This window comes from Zea mays, chromosome 2 (genome assembly GCF_902167145.1).
Source record: "Zea mays cultivar B73 chromosome 2, Zm-B73-REFERENCE-NAM-5.0, whole genome shotgun sequence".
Lineage (NCBI taxonomy): Eukaryota > Viridiplantae > Streptophyta > Magnoliopsida > Poales > Poaceae > Zea > Zea mays.
Genome location: NC_050097.1, coordinates 222,340,739 through 222,360,604, shown reverse-complemented (window position 1 = coordinate 222,360,604; position 19,866 = coordinate 222,340,739). Strand labels below are relative to the sequence as shown.

Here is a 19,866-nt window from a genome sequence, read left to right as displayed (position 1 = left end):
AATTGTGAACCTTTGGCACCTGTAAAACTTATAATCTAGAGCAAACTAGTTAGTCCAATTATTTGTGTTGGGCAATTCAACCACCAAAATCAATTAGGAAAAGGTGTAAGCCTATTTCCCTTTCACATGTAGTGCCAAAGGTGCAGAAGATGATGACATTACATGTGCTGAGTCATCGATTCTATGATAAATAGTTCATCCAACATGTCAAACATTCAGTCAAAATATTGGTGGCTCTGCCAATATAACTAGTCAATTGGATGGATGTTGTATCTTACTATAGCACATCAAGACACCGGGGACATCTCCACTTGGGGTATCTTGGATATGTTTACTTGGCAATGAACATAGGGTACATGTTAGTATTTCTAAGGCTTGTTCAGTTATAAGAAGGTTCAAGGGTATTGGAGGGGGTTGAATCCCTTACAGAATCAAATAGAAAGGGATTTAATCTCACGCAATCCCATCCAATCCATATACAACCGAATAAAGGTTTAAGGGTTGTTCGGCATAAAGGGATTTATAGGGACATTCAGGGATTCGGGGAGCCAGAACTTCTGCCAATGAGCATAGAGCAATTTTACTCATGTTTCTCTTTAGCACTTAGCTTCTCCTTTCTAATTGCATCTAGCCTTAGTGGGCTTTGGTTGATTAAATGACAACACGGCTAAAATACTAATAAGTTTGTTAAGTATAATTAAAGTAGAAATTTGATTATATATTATACACATGAAAATATGAAATGTTAAATCATTGGAAATGTACCAAAAGTTCAACAATAAAAGTAAACTTGATGACATTCCATATTGAGTCGAAATGAAAGCCAAAATAAACTTGATGAGGTTCCATATTGAGTGGAATCTTTATTTTTTTAGATAAAAAGGACTAAAAAGAAGAGACCCCTTAATATTCATTGCAAATATTTTCAAATAAGCCCCTCGTTCTCAGTCGGTGGGCGACGGTGGAACCAGACCAGGTAGCAGCGCACAAGACGAGATCCCAACCTCGCGATCCACTCCGAGTCGCCCCTCCCCTTCCGCCGCCGATGGCGCTGCCGTCGAGCGCCTCGCATTCGGCGCGGCTGCGGCTGCTCACCGTGCCGGCGCTGCTTCTGCTGTTGTCCTCCGCCGCGCTGCTCGTCTTCCTCGTCCTCCCCTCGCTCTCCCCCTCCTCGGCCTCCTCCTCCGCCGCCTCCGGGCACCTCTGTGCCTGCTCGCCCCCCGCCACCCACACCACCACCACCGTCACCACCACCACCACCACCGCCTCCCCTGCGCCCGTCACCACCTCCCCCGCGGACGTCGCCTGGCTGAAGGCCCAGCTCGCGTCCAACTCCCTCCTCCTCGCCGCTGGCGGCGGCCACGACGCCTGGCACCGCCTGCGCAAGGGCATCAACCCCCGCACACGAGAGCAGCAGCTCTTCGACATCAACAGGTATGCCTGGCCTGCACCTGCACTCCTAGTCCCGAATCGCTGCTACTCTTGTCCGTGGAGTTGACATCTTAGTGTTGCACAACCGCACTGTAGACACCATGGCATCTCTCACTATCCGGACGAAGAGGCAACCAACCACACCGCGCTGCCGTGCCCCGGCGAGCTCCTTGTGGAAGAGCACCACAGCAACTACGGCGAGCCCTGGGCCGGTGGCCGTGACGTCTTCGAGTTCCTCGCTAACGCCTCCGTGCTGACGCCAACGGAGCAGGTCCTTGAAATCGGATGTGGTACGCTTCGTGTCGGCCTGCATTTCATCCGGTACCTTGAGGCTGGGAGGTTCCACTGCCTGGAGCGGGACGAGCTGTCCCTCATGGCTGCGCTCCGGTACGAACTGCCGGCGCAGGGGCTGCTTTACAAGCGGCCGATGATTGTGAGAGGGGAGGATATGGACTTCAGCAAGTTTGGGGACACAGTTATGTATGATCTCATCTATGCGAGCGCCGTGTTCCTCCATATCCCAGACAAGCTTGTTTGGACTGGGCTTGAGAGGCTTGCGGGGAAGCTGAGGCCACATAGAGGCCGGATTTTTGTCTCACATAACATTAAGTTTTGCTCAAGACTGGGAGGCGATGAGTGCACACGACGGCTTGCCAAATTGGGCCTTGAGTATGTGGGGAAGCACACTCATGATAGCTTGTTGTTTAACCACTACGAGGTCTGGTTTGAATTCCGCAGGCCAAAAGTTTAGATCTTGATGGTACAGAAAGAGAGAGTGGTTGGCTTCTGTGATGCAATTTTGGCAGTTTCAAGCACAGATTAAGCCATGCCTTGTACTGTTTGAACACTACTGGGACCTGACTTGAGATTGAGATTGATGTTCGCTCGGTGCCTAATTCAAGCATATGCATATACACCAAAAGTCATGATTGAGCAATGCTGTGGTGCTTCAGTGTGTCTTCCCAGTTTCATTCGGTGAGTGGTGGATGAAGGCTTTAGTTTTTATTAGCACCGATTACTGTATGTTCTATAACTTCAGTAACATTTCTGGTAGAAACTATGTGGGTAGCTGATGTCAAAGCAGTAGGATACATGCTTCTATTCCGAAAGCTACCTCTGTGGGCTGTGGCCAAAATAGACTCTTACGAGCACACATGGTTTTGTAAGCTGTAACAAGGATAACTTTGGTTGTCTTGTTTTTGCATTTTATAGAGCATGCACATTTTTATGCTGCTGTATCCTGGTGAGTATTTGCAGGCATATGATTTTGTCAATTTACAGTTACAGTGTATCCCTGTCCATTGTATACCTTGTGTTTTTATCAAATTGTTTCTTCAATTGTGTCAATCGTCATATTTTTCCTGGTGCCATAGGACTTCCATATGCAAGTTGTCAATATATTTGAGTTGAATCATTTGTGTTTGCATATAGGATATATTTTTACCTTAATTATAATGGTACCAAGGTTATTAAAACGATAAAACGTTGGAACGCTCATGGGTGAAATTTTGACTTTTAAACTTTTAAACTTTGTTTAAACGTAGTTTTAAACAACATAGGAAAAATACCAATACATCATAATTTCAGACAATAATATGAAGTTAAATACCAAAATAGAGAGGTTACTGGCTTACCAAAACTTCACCCATGAGTTGGATTGAACCCCAAAAGTAACTAATAGACTGGGCCCAAAAGTAGCTAATAGTCTAAAATGCATAAAACACTGCGTTTTACAGTTTAGAACGCGAAAACGCAAAAACGTGGTTTCAACCTCTAATTAGAGTTTTGACGTTTAAACGTAGTTTAAACATCGTTTAAACGTAGTTTTAATAACACTGAATGGTACAAAAGATTAATGGGAATATTATTTCTAGGTGGACCACTAGTCTCTTATCGTTTCATTAGGTTTGGGATGGTGTACATCTGTTATTCAATTATCATTAGTGTTTAAAGCTAAGTTTTGTATACGTCATGCACTTATTTAAATACTCCATATGCTCAGCTTAGCATACCATCTTTTTCCCCCCTCATGTAAGCCTATTACGATGACACATCATATATCCATATATGGCATAAGCTTCTGGATTTGTGCATTACAGGATTCAGGACTCTGTTTATCTTTTCTTTGACAAATATTATGGTTCCCGAGATGCAAAGTTGATTACATGAGGGATAATTTCTCTTCCTCTCTCGAATTCTTGTCCTTCTTCCCACAAGTTACATCAAGCGGGTATTTGCTGAATGCTTCAGCTTAACTAGCTCAATTTGTCATAAGTACTATATATATACTTTGTCACCGATGTCAAACTCGTATTCTATGTCAGTTTGAAAGTGTCTGCCATGGTCAAACTAGAATTGTATCACCAGGCGGGGGTGTAATGTTTTTTATTTACAATCAGTATTCATGTTTTCTTATGGAAGTCCCTGCTGACAAGAAAGTGCTTTGTTATGCTACAGTGTTGTGGTGAGCAGATGTGGCCATAGGATTAACTTAAATTAATGTTTTATCAAACTGTTTCTCTTGGGGTGTTGACTTAAAATTAGAATAGAGAATTTCCGTGTCAATTTGCTGATCATTTGCATATGCATGTGTGTTAGCAATATATTCCACCACAACCATTCGTGTTTGCACAGCAGGTACGTGTTCAATATCTTGCTGGTGCCAGAGAATAATGTGAAACGATCAATTAATTTAATGACCAGCATCAATTGGGGTGATGCTAAGTTATTATTCAGTTATCACTGGCATTTTAGCGAAGTCTTTGTTAAGTTGTTGTTGTTGTTAATCAGCATGCTCTGTTTCAGACTCAGACTCTCCTCATGCAGTCATGCTGCAACTTTTTCTCATTCAGGCATGCCATGTGATTTGAGATTTGAGACATGTGCTATCAGCCTGTGACGATGATGCATCATGTTTTCAAAGATATCTATGCATGGCACAGCCGCACAGGCGTCTGATGACTTTGGTATTTTTGTCATAGGATTCTTGAACCCTCTTTACCCGTTACAACAATACTTACCTTGTTGCAGGACTTGAAAGCTGGCAACATCAATGCTAAATTGTCTTGTTTCTTTGTCCAGAATCGATTTACTTCCTGGGACTGGGTGGCTGGGCAATAATTTGATGTGTCTCCACTTTGGAGCATTGCATATGCCGCCTCACTCCCTTGGTGAGTCGTGACCACTAGCCCCTACACTACGGTTTCTGTTGCAATTTATGAGGATTCTTGTTCTAGTCGCAATCAAGCCTTGTTTCAGCAGTTCATGACTATACATAACCGCACGCCATGTCTGTGAGGCGTTTATAGAGTTTTTTGTTAGATCCGACCAAAATTAAACATGGGTCTTTTTAAAATTGGTCGAGACCCAATCTAAATATCAACACTTCCTGTGACCCAATTTTCAACTGTTAACACTTACTGTAACACGATTCGCGGTCTTCCTCTTTTCTTTCGACATCAACTTTTTCACCATGAAAGCAGGGCGACTCTTTCTTCCGGCACATTTTTTTTTTCACAATGGAGGGACTATTTGAGGTATTTCCTTTCTTTCGATATAAATAAACTCTTTCAACGACGGATGGACAGACAGGCTGTGTGGACATGGGTCTGTCTACCCAAGTATAGTTGTTAGTTGGAGCTGAAAAGCCTGCTAAACTATTTAGCTTAGCCACTGTATAATTGGGTCCTCGGCTGACAGTTGCACACTCCTACGTCTCTGTCAATAGCTGTTACTAAGGATATCTCCAGCAGATTTTCTATTTCATTCCTTATTTTAAACTTCACTTTGTAAACAGTATCCTCCACAATTTTATTTCTTATTTTAAACTTCACTCTGTAAACAATGTCATCTACAGTTTCGTATTCACTATTTTTTCTCGCCTGCTGGAGACGGTCTAAGGCAATTTTTATTGGAGGGTTTTATCGTACTCTCACATCTCTCGTTAAACTCTCTTATATCTCTCTTCATTAAATTGTATGACATATTATCTTTTTGGCTTATATGGCATGTTATCGTTTTTATTTCCATCTCCTTTAAGAACCTTCATCCTACGCATTAAATCAAAGGACGAAGGTCCAAATACTTAACTTGTTTTCGACACCTTTAGAAAATCAAATATCAACAGTAGACATATATGTAGAATACATACAGCTCTGGTAAACGCTGAGCCAAAATAGCGGGCTTCGCGCTCAACTACGGGGCGGCGTGCTGCTGCTGCTGCATGGCCATCTACAGACTACAGAGTGTCTTTGTACTGGCACCCACCATCGACCTACAACAACTACAAGACAGTAGCGACGAGTGAGGGTGACGACCGTGCGAGTTGTAGGCCTCTATCGTCCCCTCTCCCTTTCGCGCCATCAATCCTGTGCCTCCTCCGTCCTCACTGCAACAAATCGCGCTCGTCCCAACCAGATCCCCCGGGGTCTTGTCCGCTGCCGTGATCCGCCGCAGGTGGCGGAAGCCATGTCCGACGCGGACGCGGCCGGCAGCAAGGAGGCGCCGAGATGCGACTACTGCATGGGCCTGCCGGCCGTGGTGTACTGCCGGGCCGACTCCGCGAGGCTGTGCCTGCCGTGCGACCGCCACGTGCACGGCGCCAACACGGTGTCCACCCGCCACGCCCGGGCGCCGCTCTGCGCCAGGTGCCGCGCAGCCGCCGCCACCGCCGTCGCGTCCCCCCGCGGCGGCGGCGGCGGCTTCGTCTGCGCCGACTGCTACTGCTTGGAGAAGGAGGACGAGGAGAAGGGGGAGGAGCACCGGGACCCGCGGCCGCTCCACCACGACCATGACGCGGTGGAAGAGTACGCCGGGTGCCCTTCGATCGCCGAGCTCGCGGCCATCCTCGGCGTCGCCGGGTACGACGAGAAGGCGGCGGCGGCGGGCGGGGACGTCGGTTGGTGGTCCACCTGGGAGGAGCCCCAGGTGGTGTGCTTGGAGGACGTGGTCGTTCCTACCACATCTTGTCATGGCCTCCATCCGCTCCTCGCACCGCCGTCCCCAAAGGTACGGTGCTGCTTCGGCTGCTGCCCTGCTACAAGAGCCATTGTTAAATGAAACCAAACAAAAAAAAAACGGGATTCTTTTTCCTCTTCTCTAATGGTTGTCTTGATATGGCGACCTAGAACCGGAGCTCCGGCGGTGAGCTGGCTGACGTGGTAATCCGGCAGCTGGAGGAGCTCGCCAAGTCGGAGGCGGCGGCCGTGGCGGCGTCTTACGCGGAGCTGGAGCCGGGTGACGGCGAGCAGCTGCCTCCATGGGCGTCGCCGGAGCTCGACATTGGAGCCGCCGCAGACTTCGGGGCTCTCGACGCTGCTGACGCTGACGCCGCCTGGCATGATGCAGCGACCATGGCTTTCGCAGCAGTGCCTTCCCACGAGGTTTGGTTCAGTGTTCAGTCACTTCTCTGCTGCAGCTGCACACATTACAGCATCTACTAGTTTATATATGGCAATTCTAAACTACATATTTCCAAGGGCAACAGGATCTCATCAAATTTCTAAGCAACGACATGCATGAACTGGTGACAGGAGCAGGAGGCGTGGATCGCGACCGCCTGTGACGTCGACGCGCGCCGGGCGGAGGTGGAGGTGGAGGAGGCGCGCGAGCAGGCTGCTCCGGCGCCGGACGAGCCGTGCCTGTCCTCGTTCGTGGACATGTCGGAGATCTTCCCCGCCAGCGTCACGCTCAGCAGCGGCGGCGACGTGGACAATAGCGGCAACAAGCCAGACGAGGAAACGGCCCCGCGACCGCAGCTGTTGGCCACGACGGCGCTGGTGCCGGTGACGGAAAAGAAGGGCGGCTACGACGTGGCCCACCCCGACCGCGGCACGGTGATCTCGCGCTACAAGGAGAAGCGGAAGAACAGGAGGTGAGCGGGCGAGCCGGAGTAGTGGTAGCTCCGATCGACACCACAGTCGCTCTCACGTCGCTAGCTCTCGCTGCTCTTGCTTGCGCACAGGTTCGGCAAGCAGATCCGGTACGAGTCGCGCAAGGCCCGCGCTGACGGCCGGATGCGGATCAAGGGGCGGTTCGCCAAGTCCGGCGAGGTCTGAGACACTACTCCCCCGATCGATCCGGAGGAGTAGGGGGACCGTGGCGTGGCCCGTGCCTCGCTCGCTCTACCAGGGCGACAGCGCAGCATGTGCTTCTCGTCTCGTCTCGTGGGTTGCTTGGTTGGTTTGGTGTTGCAGGTCGGTCGCTGCTCGCACGTGTTGTTGCCGCCGGCCGGTCGCTCGCGAGGACGGCGATACTTCACTGTCCTCCTCTCTCTGTGCAGCAGAAATAAATCCACGACGTACTGTAGTGCACTGTACTACTTACTAGTCTGCGTTGAGTACATTCGGCTTCCTTGGCTGGCTGGCCCTGACCTATGTTGTCGTCGTCTACTCTTGCACATTCAGCTCCGATCCACCACCAAGTTTCATCTCGATTTCAAATTTGTGCATAACTGACTGTAGTCAAATAGGAAGATAATAAATCTAGGATACTTAGACTATCCTCACTCATATTACTCTAAATTTCTACCCTAAAAATAATATTATATACTTGTTAGCAAAATTCATTACTCTATATCACAATCATCTGCAGCCAGGCCAGGAGGCCGTTTGAAGCTTCAACTTTGAACTCATCACCACCATGCCACCTTAGCCAGCCGTCTCAGTATTTTTTTTAGAGTGCCAAAATACTTGCAAATGTATGTATATACTCGTCTGGCGCCTCAGAAGGGTCATTTTAAGAAAGAACTGTACAAAATAAATGCTTTAGGATACAACTGTAGGGTTGCATAGATAGATACAAGTATGATCTGGTCCAGCTAGATTGCTATTTACATCACGATTGTACTGAACAAAAGTATACTTGATCACCAAACTCTCCGGCATAAAGCTCAGGTAAGTCTATATTAGGCTATTAATTCCTTGCTGTATCTGCTAGCTGGTTCACCTGCTGAGAAATGAGACGTGGAAGTAAACAAAAATGGTGCAGCTTGAACACACTCCCACGAATAAAAGACAAGACACTATAGGATCAAAAGTAATAAATGACTTGGATACCCCTGAAAAGTACTAGTGGAGGACAGTGGTAAACAGCGCAGATCATCAGTGCCAATACGGACATTCTGTGTCAAAGCAGGGTGCTAGAGCGTGTCTCTCTGGGAGACAAACTCACTCGCGAGTGATTTTGGTGTCAAAGCTGCTCAGGCAGATGGCGAATGCCTGGAACGCGGAGATCGGATACCGGAAGTCATGGTGAACAGGTCCTTCCCGAACTGGAGTATCACGTCGTCGTCCTGGTTAGGCTATCCGCAGCGGCTTTCTCTAAATTTTTCCTCTTATATCACTTTTTTGTGTCACATCATCAACATTTCACCCCCTAAATTTTCATCTCCCGCAGCGGTTCTCCCTATATTATCCCCTATACCCCACTACAACTATAAAATATTATTATCTAACCCTATTCATCTTTTATTTCTATTTTTGTTCAACTATTAAATAGGAGAGCACTGTGGGGGCGCTACAGTGCTTCCCTTATCTGGGGGACGTGCGCGTCTTCACCTACGGCTGTAGCAGGTAGGGACCCGTTTAGCGCACGCCGTTACAGCTCAGGCGTCACCCTAAATGGCTACAGAGCTTCAGGCGTCATCCTAAATGGCTACAGGGCTAAGGAGTGCGAGTGTGGCGGATGCCGCTGCAGCTAGCCTTACTCTCGCCCGAAGCCACCACCAGCTGGAAGTTCTTTCACAGACGCGACCGTGACCCGCCCGTGGAAGTTGAGGCACCAGCACTGCAGCGGCTGGTGCCACCTGGGGGACTTGTTCTTCAGCACCGTCTTGGTTTCGTTCTGGGTACCCGGCGGAACACCTGGACAACTGTCCGGACGGTGGCCTGGTTTCCTAGTGAAGAATGGAACCGATGCGAAGGAGCTGGAGCTCATGGATGGGAACTCGGTCTGCGTGGGAGCAGTCCCTCCTCCTTTAATCGCTGAGACGGGGATGCTGTCCATGACACACTTCATCTTTCTTGGCACCCTGCAAAACATTTTTGAGTGTGCCAAAGGATAGTAGTCAGACAAACTGTAACCTCTCATTGTAATATATAGACCAGCAGTCAGCCGCTAATATAATTTTCGGCATTAAACCCATAGCTACTTTCTAAACACCAAGTTCTGGATTTACATTCTATAAGAAGAAAAAAAAAATATATATATATATAAGGTTTTGTTTACTCATGTATAATCCTAAGCAGGTCCTGGAATATAACTGTTCCAATATATGGCTTTGAATCCGCATAAATTATTAGGTTCACATAAACTCAGACATCCTTCTAGATTAACAGTATAAAAACGGGGATGCAATAATAATCAGTAGGAAAAAAAAGTTTAGCAGTATTTCCCATTGAATCTGTAATTCTCAAGGGGGTGGAAATGTATTCACATGATGGTGTGTATTACGTTTTCTTGGAAAGAAACATGAACCTAACATTGGAAGAATAAAAAATGCCTTGCCATACCTAGAACCCAAAGTCGCATAGTAAGAAATGTGAGAAACCGGATAATTCCCAGCAGGTACCCCAGGAGAAACATGGGCTGAGCCGATCATGTACCCCTTTGAAACCGCAGCTCTGGCACAAGGTGGATGGGCATCATAGACGGTAAACTTTGTTCCCAAGAAGTTTGATCTGATTAACAGAGAAGAAAATGTTAAACCAAGGTCTCTGTCATAATTTGATACTTTTTATCTGACGCACGAAACAAGTTACGATTTCTAGACGCTTTCTTGAATGCTCACCTTAGCTTGCCAATGTAGGAACCAGCTGATGTGTTCTTCGCATCAAGCGAGATCAGGTATTCAGTGCATGCAGGCCTACGGCATTTGCGTGCAGCAAGTAGAAAATTTCCCATCATCAGCTAACCCTGCAGAGCAAGAGAGAGAGAAAAAAAAGCGCCCCATCGACGATGATCACATCCACGCCGTGTTTTGCCCAACAGACATTGCATACATAGGGGGTGAAAAGAGTATACCATCAGTGACTCCAAGGCACAAAGAATACGACTGAGCAGCCCGGTTCCTCCTGATGAAACATTTGAGAGGGGCATCCCTTGGGCCAGGTTGCAGGTTACAGATTTGAAATTGCAAGTTAATAAAACCCGAATAAATCGATGAATAGAATTCCAGGCCCAAACAAATCATACACACTGGCAAAGTATCGAATGCACATAGCCAAGAAATGCACATGTGCACACGTAACATCCAGATCGTACATATTGAATCGAACGGTACGGGAGGTTCTTTTTGCAACAACCGTTGGCAGCTGTTGGGGGAGGTTCTTTTTGTAAAAGAGTCAGGTGCCGTTGGATTCTAGATGGAGGATCTGGATTTTATGTGTGCATATGTGCATGACAGCATAAGTAGTCTATGTGCATTGGATAATTTGCCCACTCAGATGGCATAATAGCAAAGGTGTGTGAGTGGCAAAATCACAATTTTTTATTCGGGTTCAGAGTTGATGAGAGGGAACCAAAACAACCTGCTTGAGAGAGATGGGGAAGGTGAGTTTCCCAGACGCCTCCAGCACGCGCACGATCTCCTTGACGGCGGCCCTCCAGCAGCGGCAGACGCAGGCGCACGCCACGACGGCGCTGCGGCCCGGCCACCGCGGCTCCTGGTCCTCGACCCTGACCAGCACCATACGCAGAAGCTCGAGAGGCAACTGCGCCCAGCAGCCCTCCCGCGGCGCCTCGTCCGGCTCGGCTGCCGGCGCTCGCCCGGCCCCGGCGTGGCTCCCCGGCCGGAGCCGTAGCACGCCGCGCGACGAGATGGCGCCGATCTCGCCCTTCATCTCCTGGATCATGCTGCTGAAAGCATCGCCTTTCGCGGTCCTCCCACGCTGAAACCACCGGCCCCCACCCCCAAATCGAAGCCTAATAACTCCACAGAAGCAGCAGCAGATACCGCGCCTTTCAACCGAAGCAAGACATTGGTCCACGAAACGGGACCTTTTTGTGAACTGTCAAGTGTCAGACATGATTTAGGCCATGGAGGATGGGAAGCTTCCTGAGCTGTGCTGATGTGGGGGGAGAATGGGGTCTGTGATGCCTGGGAGGGATTTGGTGTCGTGACTTTGTCCTCGGCGTGGACAGGGACAAAGGACGTGGAGCCTGCCTTGTCCATGACTCCATGGGGATTGGGTCTTGGCATCTTGGGTGTTACCTTACCTGCGCGTAGGGAAGGAAGCGGGAGGAACAAAAGGTATGAACAGACGAACAGTGGGGGAATCCACGGAAGAGCACTAATTTGAGACAGTTTTCAGAAAAATAACACTTGTTTTCAAGTAATTCAAAAACAGTATCAGTTTCATTAAATGAATTCAGAAAACAACACTTCATCTAAAATTTTCATTCTTTTATTTCTCAGCTCACAAGAAAATGGACTAAATTGCCCCTATCATTTCCCAATCTTATTTTTTATCTATTCAGTCCATAAGAACAACATAAATACAAACAAATATATGAGCACTATTTTTATATTATTAAAAATAGTGTTAAACATACAAATAAACACAGATGTTCTGTAAAAGAGAAAGTTTAGATTTAACAATTGAACTTCAAAACTATATACTCAGACGGAGGGAGTAGTTTTTATAGAACATATTGTTTTTTAAATAAGACAAATGATTGAAGTTTTTTTAAAAAAACAACCACGTCAAATAAAAAGGAACATATGAAGTATATTTGAAGGTCTTTTGGTGAACCAAGTATATCTAAATTTTAATAGCTCTATGTTGAAGATACCTAGGTTTGAAGTTTAACAGTTAAATCTAAACTTCTTTTGTAAAAAAATATGTGTCTATTTGTATGTTTAACACTATAAAAATAGAGCTTGCATGTTTAAACTATTTATGTTTTTCTTATGGACATAAGAGATAAAAATGAGTTGTGAAATGAATAGAGAGAATTTGGCCTATCTATATGTGGTGTAAGCAATAAAAGAACGCAAAATGTAGATGGAGTCCGAATTAATTTGATGAAACCAATGCTTATATGAATTGCTTGAAAACGATGCTCTTCTCAAACCATTGTTCATTGCTCTTTCATTGATTGTCCCGACGAACAGTAGGCCAATACCCAATAGGCAGCAGCTGTAGCTGGGCACCGAACAGTTTCATTCAATCCAGAATCGACAGCGTGAAAACACAGCAGAAAAATCAGAAAACTGCATGCCGCGTCGAAGTATTTCACAAACCATTTTTTATAATAGGAAAAAAAAGAATCTAAGAACGTGTCCTCCATTCCATAGTCGCATGAATCTACCATTATTGTCTGACTATGGGGACATTGAAGAACATGAAGCAAGTGAAGAGTAGTTCCCCTGCTGGATGGATGGTGGTCGTGGAGTTTTCTCTTTTGCATGTTGTTGGTTAGCTCCTGTGTGAGCCTTTCAGTTAGACTGGCTTCAACGGTGGCCTCTCCCCTCCCTGTGACGGCGCCAGTACTGCCTCTACTTCAACGGTGCCCCCTACGGCTACTACAGTAGTAGCGGATGGGTGTTGTGCACGCTAGATGAAGAGATACCACAAGCGCTCCTCTTGACTCGGTTTCTGTGCACAGAAGTATTTATTAGTTGGGAAAAAATTGATAATAGATGGTGAATAGAGATGAAAATGGTATTTTATGATTATAGTGGGGTATAGGGGAAGGATTTAGGGGGAATCGTTGTACAGGGTGGAGATATAGGGGGAAGAGAACGCTGACGTGGCATGTGAGTGGCATATAGGGGGAGAAATTTAGTGATAACCGCTGAACAGCATGTTGTCTCATGTGGACGTGGCACTTTAAAAACTTAGTTAGACTTTGTCGTGATTTTTTGGCGCCCTGAATCAGGGTCTATTCTCCTCTCGACAATACCCTTAAGGCTACTTTGGAAGCCTTAAATCTCTTTCGTTATTGGAGGAGATTGAGTTGAAAATAAACTAATTTCCTATTACATCCTTTCAATCTCGAAGAGAATTTGAGTTTCCAAAATAGCATTTAGTGCTAGTTTAGGAGCCATAAAACCGAAACAGGTTGTAGGGGCTAAAATCCCTTTCAATTTTATGACTCCCAAACTAGCAGTTAGGTTATGGTAACCGGTTTCTGACTTAAGGGGTTAGTCTGTTGGTCTAGTCCTTTCTATGTGAACTATTGTATTTCTATTATGAAAAATAATAGAATTGGAGATCTCCTCTTATAAAAAAACATTGTCTACTATACAAAATTAGTTTGAAATAAGTCTATATAAACCTCTGATTTTTAGTGGGTGGTCAGATTCAACCTCTTGAAAGGGAAATGTGCCCTTGGGCCATTTCTAAGTATTTTGGTGATTGAGTGCCAACTCAAGTGCTTAAAAGTGAATCAATGCCCATGGATGAACAAAGTGCAAATCTAGAGCAAAGGTATGTTTCTAAGTCTTAGTACATTGGTTTTGTGTACTAATATACTTGTCTAAGTATTGGAAACAGGAGGAAAAAGAAAAGAAAAAGTTGGCTAGAAGGCTGCTTCGGTCTGGGGCACCGGACTGTCCGGTGGTGCACCGGACAGTGTCCGGTGCGCCAGGCTGCCTCGGCCGAAGAGGCCGCTCTCGGGAATTTGCTGACGGCGTACGGCTAAAATTCACCGGACTGTCCGGTGTGCACCGGACTGTCCGGTGAGCCAACGGTCGGCCGGGCCAACGGTCGGCCGCGGATTCTGCGCGCGACACGTGGCCAAGCCAACGGTCGGAAGGGGGCACCGGACTGTCCGGTGTGCACCAGACTGTCCGGTGCGCCAACGGCTCCCAGATCTGCAACGGTCGGCTGCGCCATTTAAGGAAAGAAATCGGGCACCGGACAGTGTCCGGTGTGCACCGGACTGTCCGGTGCGCCCGATGACAGAAGGCAAGATCAGCCTTCCAGAATTGTTCTCAACGGCTCCTAGCTGCCTTGGGGCTATAAAAGGGACCCCTAGGCGCATGGAGGAGAATACCAAGCATTCCTACAACATTCCTAAGCACCAAGACATCGATCTCACGCATTCGTTTCATTGTGATAGCATCTAGAGCTCTTGTTGAGTTGCGAACTCTTGGAGTTGTGTTGCGAGCTCTTGTTGCGACTTGTGTGCGTGTTGTTGCTCTGATCTTTTGAAGTCTTGTGTGCGTTACTCATTCTCCCTTACTCTATGCTTCTTTGTGAACTTCAATTGTAAGGGCGAGAGGCTCCAAATTGTGGAGATTCCTCGCAAACGGGATTGAGAAAAAGCAAGCAAAACACCGTGGTATTCAAGTGAGTCTTTGGACCGCTTGAGAGGGGTTGATTGCAACCCTCGTCCATTGGGACGCCACAACGTGGAGTAGGCAAGCGTTGGTCTTGGCCGAACCACGGGATAAACCACTGTGTCATCTCTGTGATTGATCTCTTGTGGTATTGTGTTTTGTTGAGACTCCTTTCTAGCCACTTGGCATTTATTGTGCTAACACTTAACAAGTTTTTTGTGGCTATAAGCTTAAGTTTTACAGGATCACCTATTCACCCCCCCTCTAGGTGCTCTCAATTGGTATCGGAGCCGTTCTCTTCAAGAAAGGGACTAACCGCCCGAAGAGATGGATTCTAAGGGGAAGGGAATCGTGATCAACGACAAGGAAAAGGAGTCCTTCGTCAACGAGCCAAAAGATGACAAATCCAACGACTCTGGCTCGGGCCACAGACGTAAAGATGGGAAGAAGAAGAAGACAAGACGTATCAAGGAGATCGTCTACTACGACAGCGACGAGTCTACTTCTTCCCACAAGGACGACGACTACTGAAAGGGAATTAGGCTTACACCTTGTTCCTATATAATTTTGGTGGTTGAATTGCCCAACACAAATCTTTGGACTAACTAGTTTGTTCTAGTGTATAAGTTATACAGGTGTCAAAGGTTCACAACATAGCCAATAAAATGACCAAGTGTTGGGTTCAACAAAAGGGCAAAGAGCCAACCGTAGGCCCTCTGGTCTGGGCGCACCGGACTGTCCGGTGTGCCACCGGACAGTGTCCGGTGCACCACCGGACAGTGTCCGGTGCACCAGGGGACTCCAGCTCGAACTCGTCACCTTCGGGAATTTCCAGGGGCTCTCGCGCTATAATTCACCGGACTGTCCGGTGTACACCGGACAGTGTCCGGTGCGCCATGGAGAAGCGGCCTCAGGAACTCTTCAGCTTCGGGAAAAGCCAACGGCTCGTCCGCTATAATTCACCGGACATGTCCGGTGTGCACCGGACTGTCCGGTGTGACTCCAGCGCAACGGCTATCCCGCGCCAACGGCTACCTGCAGAGGCATTAAATGCGCCGCAGCGCGCGCAGACGTCAGGTTTGCCCATACTGGCGCACCGGACAATGAACAGGAGCTGTCCGGTGCGCCACCGGACATCAAGGGTGGCCCACAAGTCAGAACTCCAACGGTCAGATTCCAACGGCACTGATGACGTGGCAGGGGCACCGGACATGTCCGGTGTGCACCGGACTGTCCGGTGCGCCATCGAGCAGACTGGCTCCCCAACGGCCACATTTGGTGGTTGGGGCTATAAATACCCCAACCACCCCACATTCATTGCCATCCAAGTTTTCCACTTCTCAACCACTTACAAGAGCTAGGCATTCAATTCTAGACACATTCAAAGAGATCAAATCCTCTCCAATTCCACACAAAACCCTAGTGACTAGAGAGAGTGATTTGCCGTGTTCTTTTGAGCTCTTGCGCTTGGATCGCATTCTTTCTTTCTCTTGTGTTCTTGTGATCAACACTCAATTGTAACCAAGGCAAGAGGCACCGATTGTGTGGTGGCCCTTGCGGGGAAGTTTTGTTCCCGGTTGATTGAGAAGAAGGAAAGCTCACTCGGTCGGAGGGACCGTTTGAGAGAGGGAAGGGTTGAAAGAGACCCGGCCTTTGTGGCCTCCTCAACGGGGAGTAGGTTTGCAAGAACCGAACCTCGGTAAAACAAATCCGCGTGTCACTCTCCTTAATTGCTTGCGATTTGTTTTGCGCCCTCTCTAGTGGACTCATTTATTATTACTAACGCTAACCCCGGCGTGTAGTTGTGATTATTTTTGTAAATTTCAGTTTCGCCCTATTCACCCCCCCTCTAGGCGACTATCAATTGGTATCAGAGCCCGGTGCTTCATTAGAGCCTAACCGCTCGAAGTGATGTCGGGAGATCACGCCAAGAAGGAGATGGAGACCGGCGAAAAGCCCACTACAAGCTACGGGAGCACTTCATCGGAAGAGTCCCGCACCAAAAGGAGGGAGAAGAAGAAGAGCTCCTCCAACAAAGGGAAGGAGAAGAAATCTTCTTCTCACCACAAAGAGAAGAAGGAAAAATCTTCTTCCCACAAGCCGCATCGGAAAGGCGATAAGCATAAGAGGATGAGGAAGGTGGTCTACTACGAGACCGACACTTCATCAACTTCTACCTCCGACTCCGATGCGCCCTCCGTCACTTCTAAGCGCCAAGAGCGCAAGAAGTATAGTAAGATCCCCCTACGCTACCCTCGCATTCCTAAACATACACCTTTACTTTCCGTCCCATTAGGCAAACCACCAACTTTTAATGGTGAAGATTATGCTATGTGGAGTAATTTGATGCGATTTCATCTAACCTCTCTCCACAAAAGAATATGGGATGTTGTTGAGTATGGTGTACAGGTACCATCAATAGGGGATGAGGACTATGACACGGACGAAGTGGCCCAAATCGAGCACTTCAACTCCCAAGCCGCAACCATCCTCCTTGCCTCCCTAAGCAAGGAGGAATACAACAAAGTACAAGGATTGAAGAACGCCAAGGAGATTTGGGACCTACTCAAGACGGCGCACGAGGGTGATGAACTCACCAAGATCACCAAGCGGGAAACGATCGAGGGGGAGCTCGGTCGCTTCCGTCTTCGCCAAGGGGAGGAGCCACAAGACATGTACAACCGGCTCAAGACCTTGGTGAACCAAGTGCGCAACCTCGGGAGCACAAAATGGGATGACCACGAAGTGGTTAAGGTTATTCTGAGAGCTCTTATTTTCCTTAACCCCACACAAGTTCAATTAATTCGTGGTAATCCAAGATATCCACTAATGACCCCCGAGGAAGTCATCGGGAATTTCGTTAGTTTTGAATGCATGATTAAGGGCTCCAAGAAGATCAACGAGCTTGACGAGCCTTCCACATCCGAGGCGCAACCGGTGGCCTTTAAGGCAACGGAGGAGAAGAAGGAGGAGTCTACACCAAGTAGACAACCAATTGACGCCTCCAAGCTCGACAATGAGGAGATGGCCCTAATCATCAAAAGCTTTAGGCAAATTCTCAAGCAACGGAAGGGGAAGGACTACAAACCCCGTTCCAAGAAGGTTTGCTACAAGTGTGGTAAGCCCGGTCACTTCATTGCAAAATGTCCTATGTCTAGTGACAGTGACAGGGGCGACGACAAGAAGGGAAGAAGAAAGGAGAAGAAGAGGTATTACAAGAAGAAGGGCGGCGATGCCCATGTTTGTCGGGAGTGGGACTCCGACGAAAGCTCAAGCGACTCCTCCGACGACGAGGACGCCGCCAACATCGCCGTCACCAAAGGCCTTCTCTTCCCCAACGTCGGCCACAAGTGTCTCATGGCCAAGGACGGCAAAAAGAAGGTAAAATCAAGGTCCTCCACTAAATATGAAACATCTAGTGATGAGGATGATAAAAATGAGGAGGATAACTTAAGGATTCTTTTTGCCAACCTCAACATGCAACAAAAAGAAAAGTTGAATGAATTAGTTAGTGCTATACATGAGAAGGATGATCTCTTGGACTCCCAAGAGGACTTCCTAATCAAGGAGAATAAGAAACATGTTAAGGTTAAAAATGCTTATGCTCTAGAAGTAGAAAAATGTAACAAATTATCTAGTGAGCTAAGCATGTGCCATGACACTATTGCCAACCTTAGAAATGAAAATGCTAAATTAATTGCTAAGGTAGATTCTCATGTTTGCATTGATCCTAGAAATGATAATGTTGATTTGCTTGCTAGGATTGATGAGTTAAATGTTTCCATTGCTAGCCTTAGAAATGAGAATGAGAAACTAATTGCTAAGGCTAAGGATTTTGATGTTTGCAATGCTACTATTTCCGACCTTAGAACTGAAAATGATATGTTGCATGCTAAGGTTGTTGAACTAAAATCTTGCAAACCCTCTACATCTAATGTTGAGCATATTTCCATTTGTACTAGATGTAGAGATATTAATGTTGATGCTATCCATGATCACCTAGCCTTAATTAAAAACCAAAATGATCACATAGCTCAACTAAATGCTAAGATTAGAGAGCATGACTTAGAAAATGAAAAATTTAAATTGGCTAGAAGCATGCTCTATAATGGGAGACGCCCTGGCATCAAGGATGGCATTGGCTTCCAAAGGGGAGACAATGTCAAACTTAATGCCCCTCCAAAGAACTTATCTAACTTTGTTAAGGGCAAGGCTCCCATGCCTCAGGATAACGAGGGTTGCATTTTATACCCTGCAGGCTATCCTGAGAGCAAAATTAGGAAGATTCATTCTAGGAAGTCTCACTCTGGCCCTAACCATGCTTTCATGTATAGGGGTGAGACATCTAGTTCTAGGCAACCAACCCGTGCCAAGTTGCCTAAGAAGAAAATTCCTAATGCATCAAATGATCATGCCATTTCATTTAAAACTTTTGATGCATCTTATGTGCTTACTAGCAAATCCGGCAAAGTAGTTGCCAAATTTGTTGGGGGCAAACACAAGGGCTCCAAAACTTGTGTTTGGGTACCCAAAGTTCTTGTATCTAATGCCAAAGGACCCAAAACAGTTTGGGTACCTAAAGTCAAGAACTAAATTTGTTTTGTAGGTTTATGCATCCGGAGGCTCAAGTTGGATACTCGACAGCGGGTGCACAAACCACATGACCGGGGAGAAAAGGATGTTCTCCTCATATGAGAAAAACAAAGATCCCCAACGAGCTATCACATTTGGGGATGGAAATCAAGGGTTGGTCAAAGGTTTGGGTAAAATTGCTATTTCACCTGACCATTCCATTTCCAATGTTTTTCTTGTTGATTCATTAGATTACAACTTGCTTTCTGTTTCCCAATTATGTCAAATGGGCTACAACTGTCTTTTTACTGATATAGGTGTCACTGTCTTTAGAAGAAGTGATGATTCAATAGCATTTAAGGGTGTGTTAGAGGGTCAGCTATACTTAGTAGATTTTGATAGAGCTGAGCTCGACACATGTTTAATTGCTAAGACTAACATGGGTTGGCTCTGGCACCGTCGACTAGCCCATGTTGGGATGAAGAATCTTCATAAGCTTCTAAAGGGAGAGCACATTTTAGGACTAACCAATGTTCATTTTGAGAAAGACAGGATTTGTAGCGCATGCCAAGCAGGGA

The 19,866-nt window shown here is 46.8% G+C and overlaps 2 protein-coding genes and 1 pseudogene across 2 annotated transcripts; 2 read left to right on the top strand and 1 right to left on the bottom strand.

Annotated features, from left to right (window-relative positions):
• Positions 1-982: 982 nt before the first annotated feature.
• Positions 983-2,668, top strand: LOC100192629 (uncharacterized). Its single transcript, NM_001137843.1, has 2 exons — positions 983-1,434; positions 1,528-2,668. Exons 1-2 carry the CDS (start codon positions 1,046-1,048, stop codon positions 2,180-2,182), a joined length of 1,044 nt encoding a protein of 347 aa, NP_001131315.1. The 5' UTR covers positions 983-1,045; the 3' UTR covers positions 2,183-2,668.
• A 3,049-nt stretch (positions 2,669-5,717) lies between these two features.
• Positions 5,718-7,580, top strand: LOC103647917 (zinc finger protein CONSTANS-LIKE 15-like). Its single transcript, NM_001394929.1, has 4 exons — positions 5,718-6,438; positions 6,558-6,812; positions 6,963-7,303; positions 7,394-7,580. Exons 1-4 carry the CDS (start codon positions 5,899-5,901, stop codon positions 7,485-7,487), a joined length of 1,230 nt encoding a protein of 409 aa, NP_001381858.1. The 5' UTR covers positions 5,718-5,898; the 3' UTR covers positions 7,488-7,580.
• Positions 7,581-8,400: 820 nt separating this feature from the next.
• On the bottom strand, positions 8,401-11,706 carry LOC103647918 (tubby-like F-box protein 11; annotated as a pseudogene).
• Positions 11,707-19,866: the final 8,160 nt, after the last annotated feature.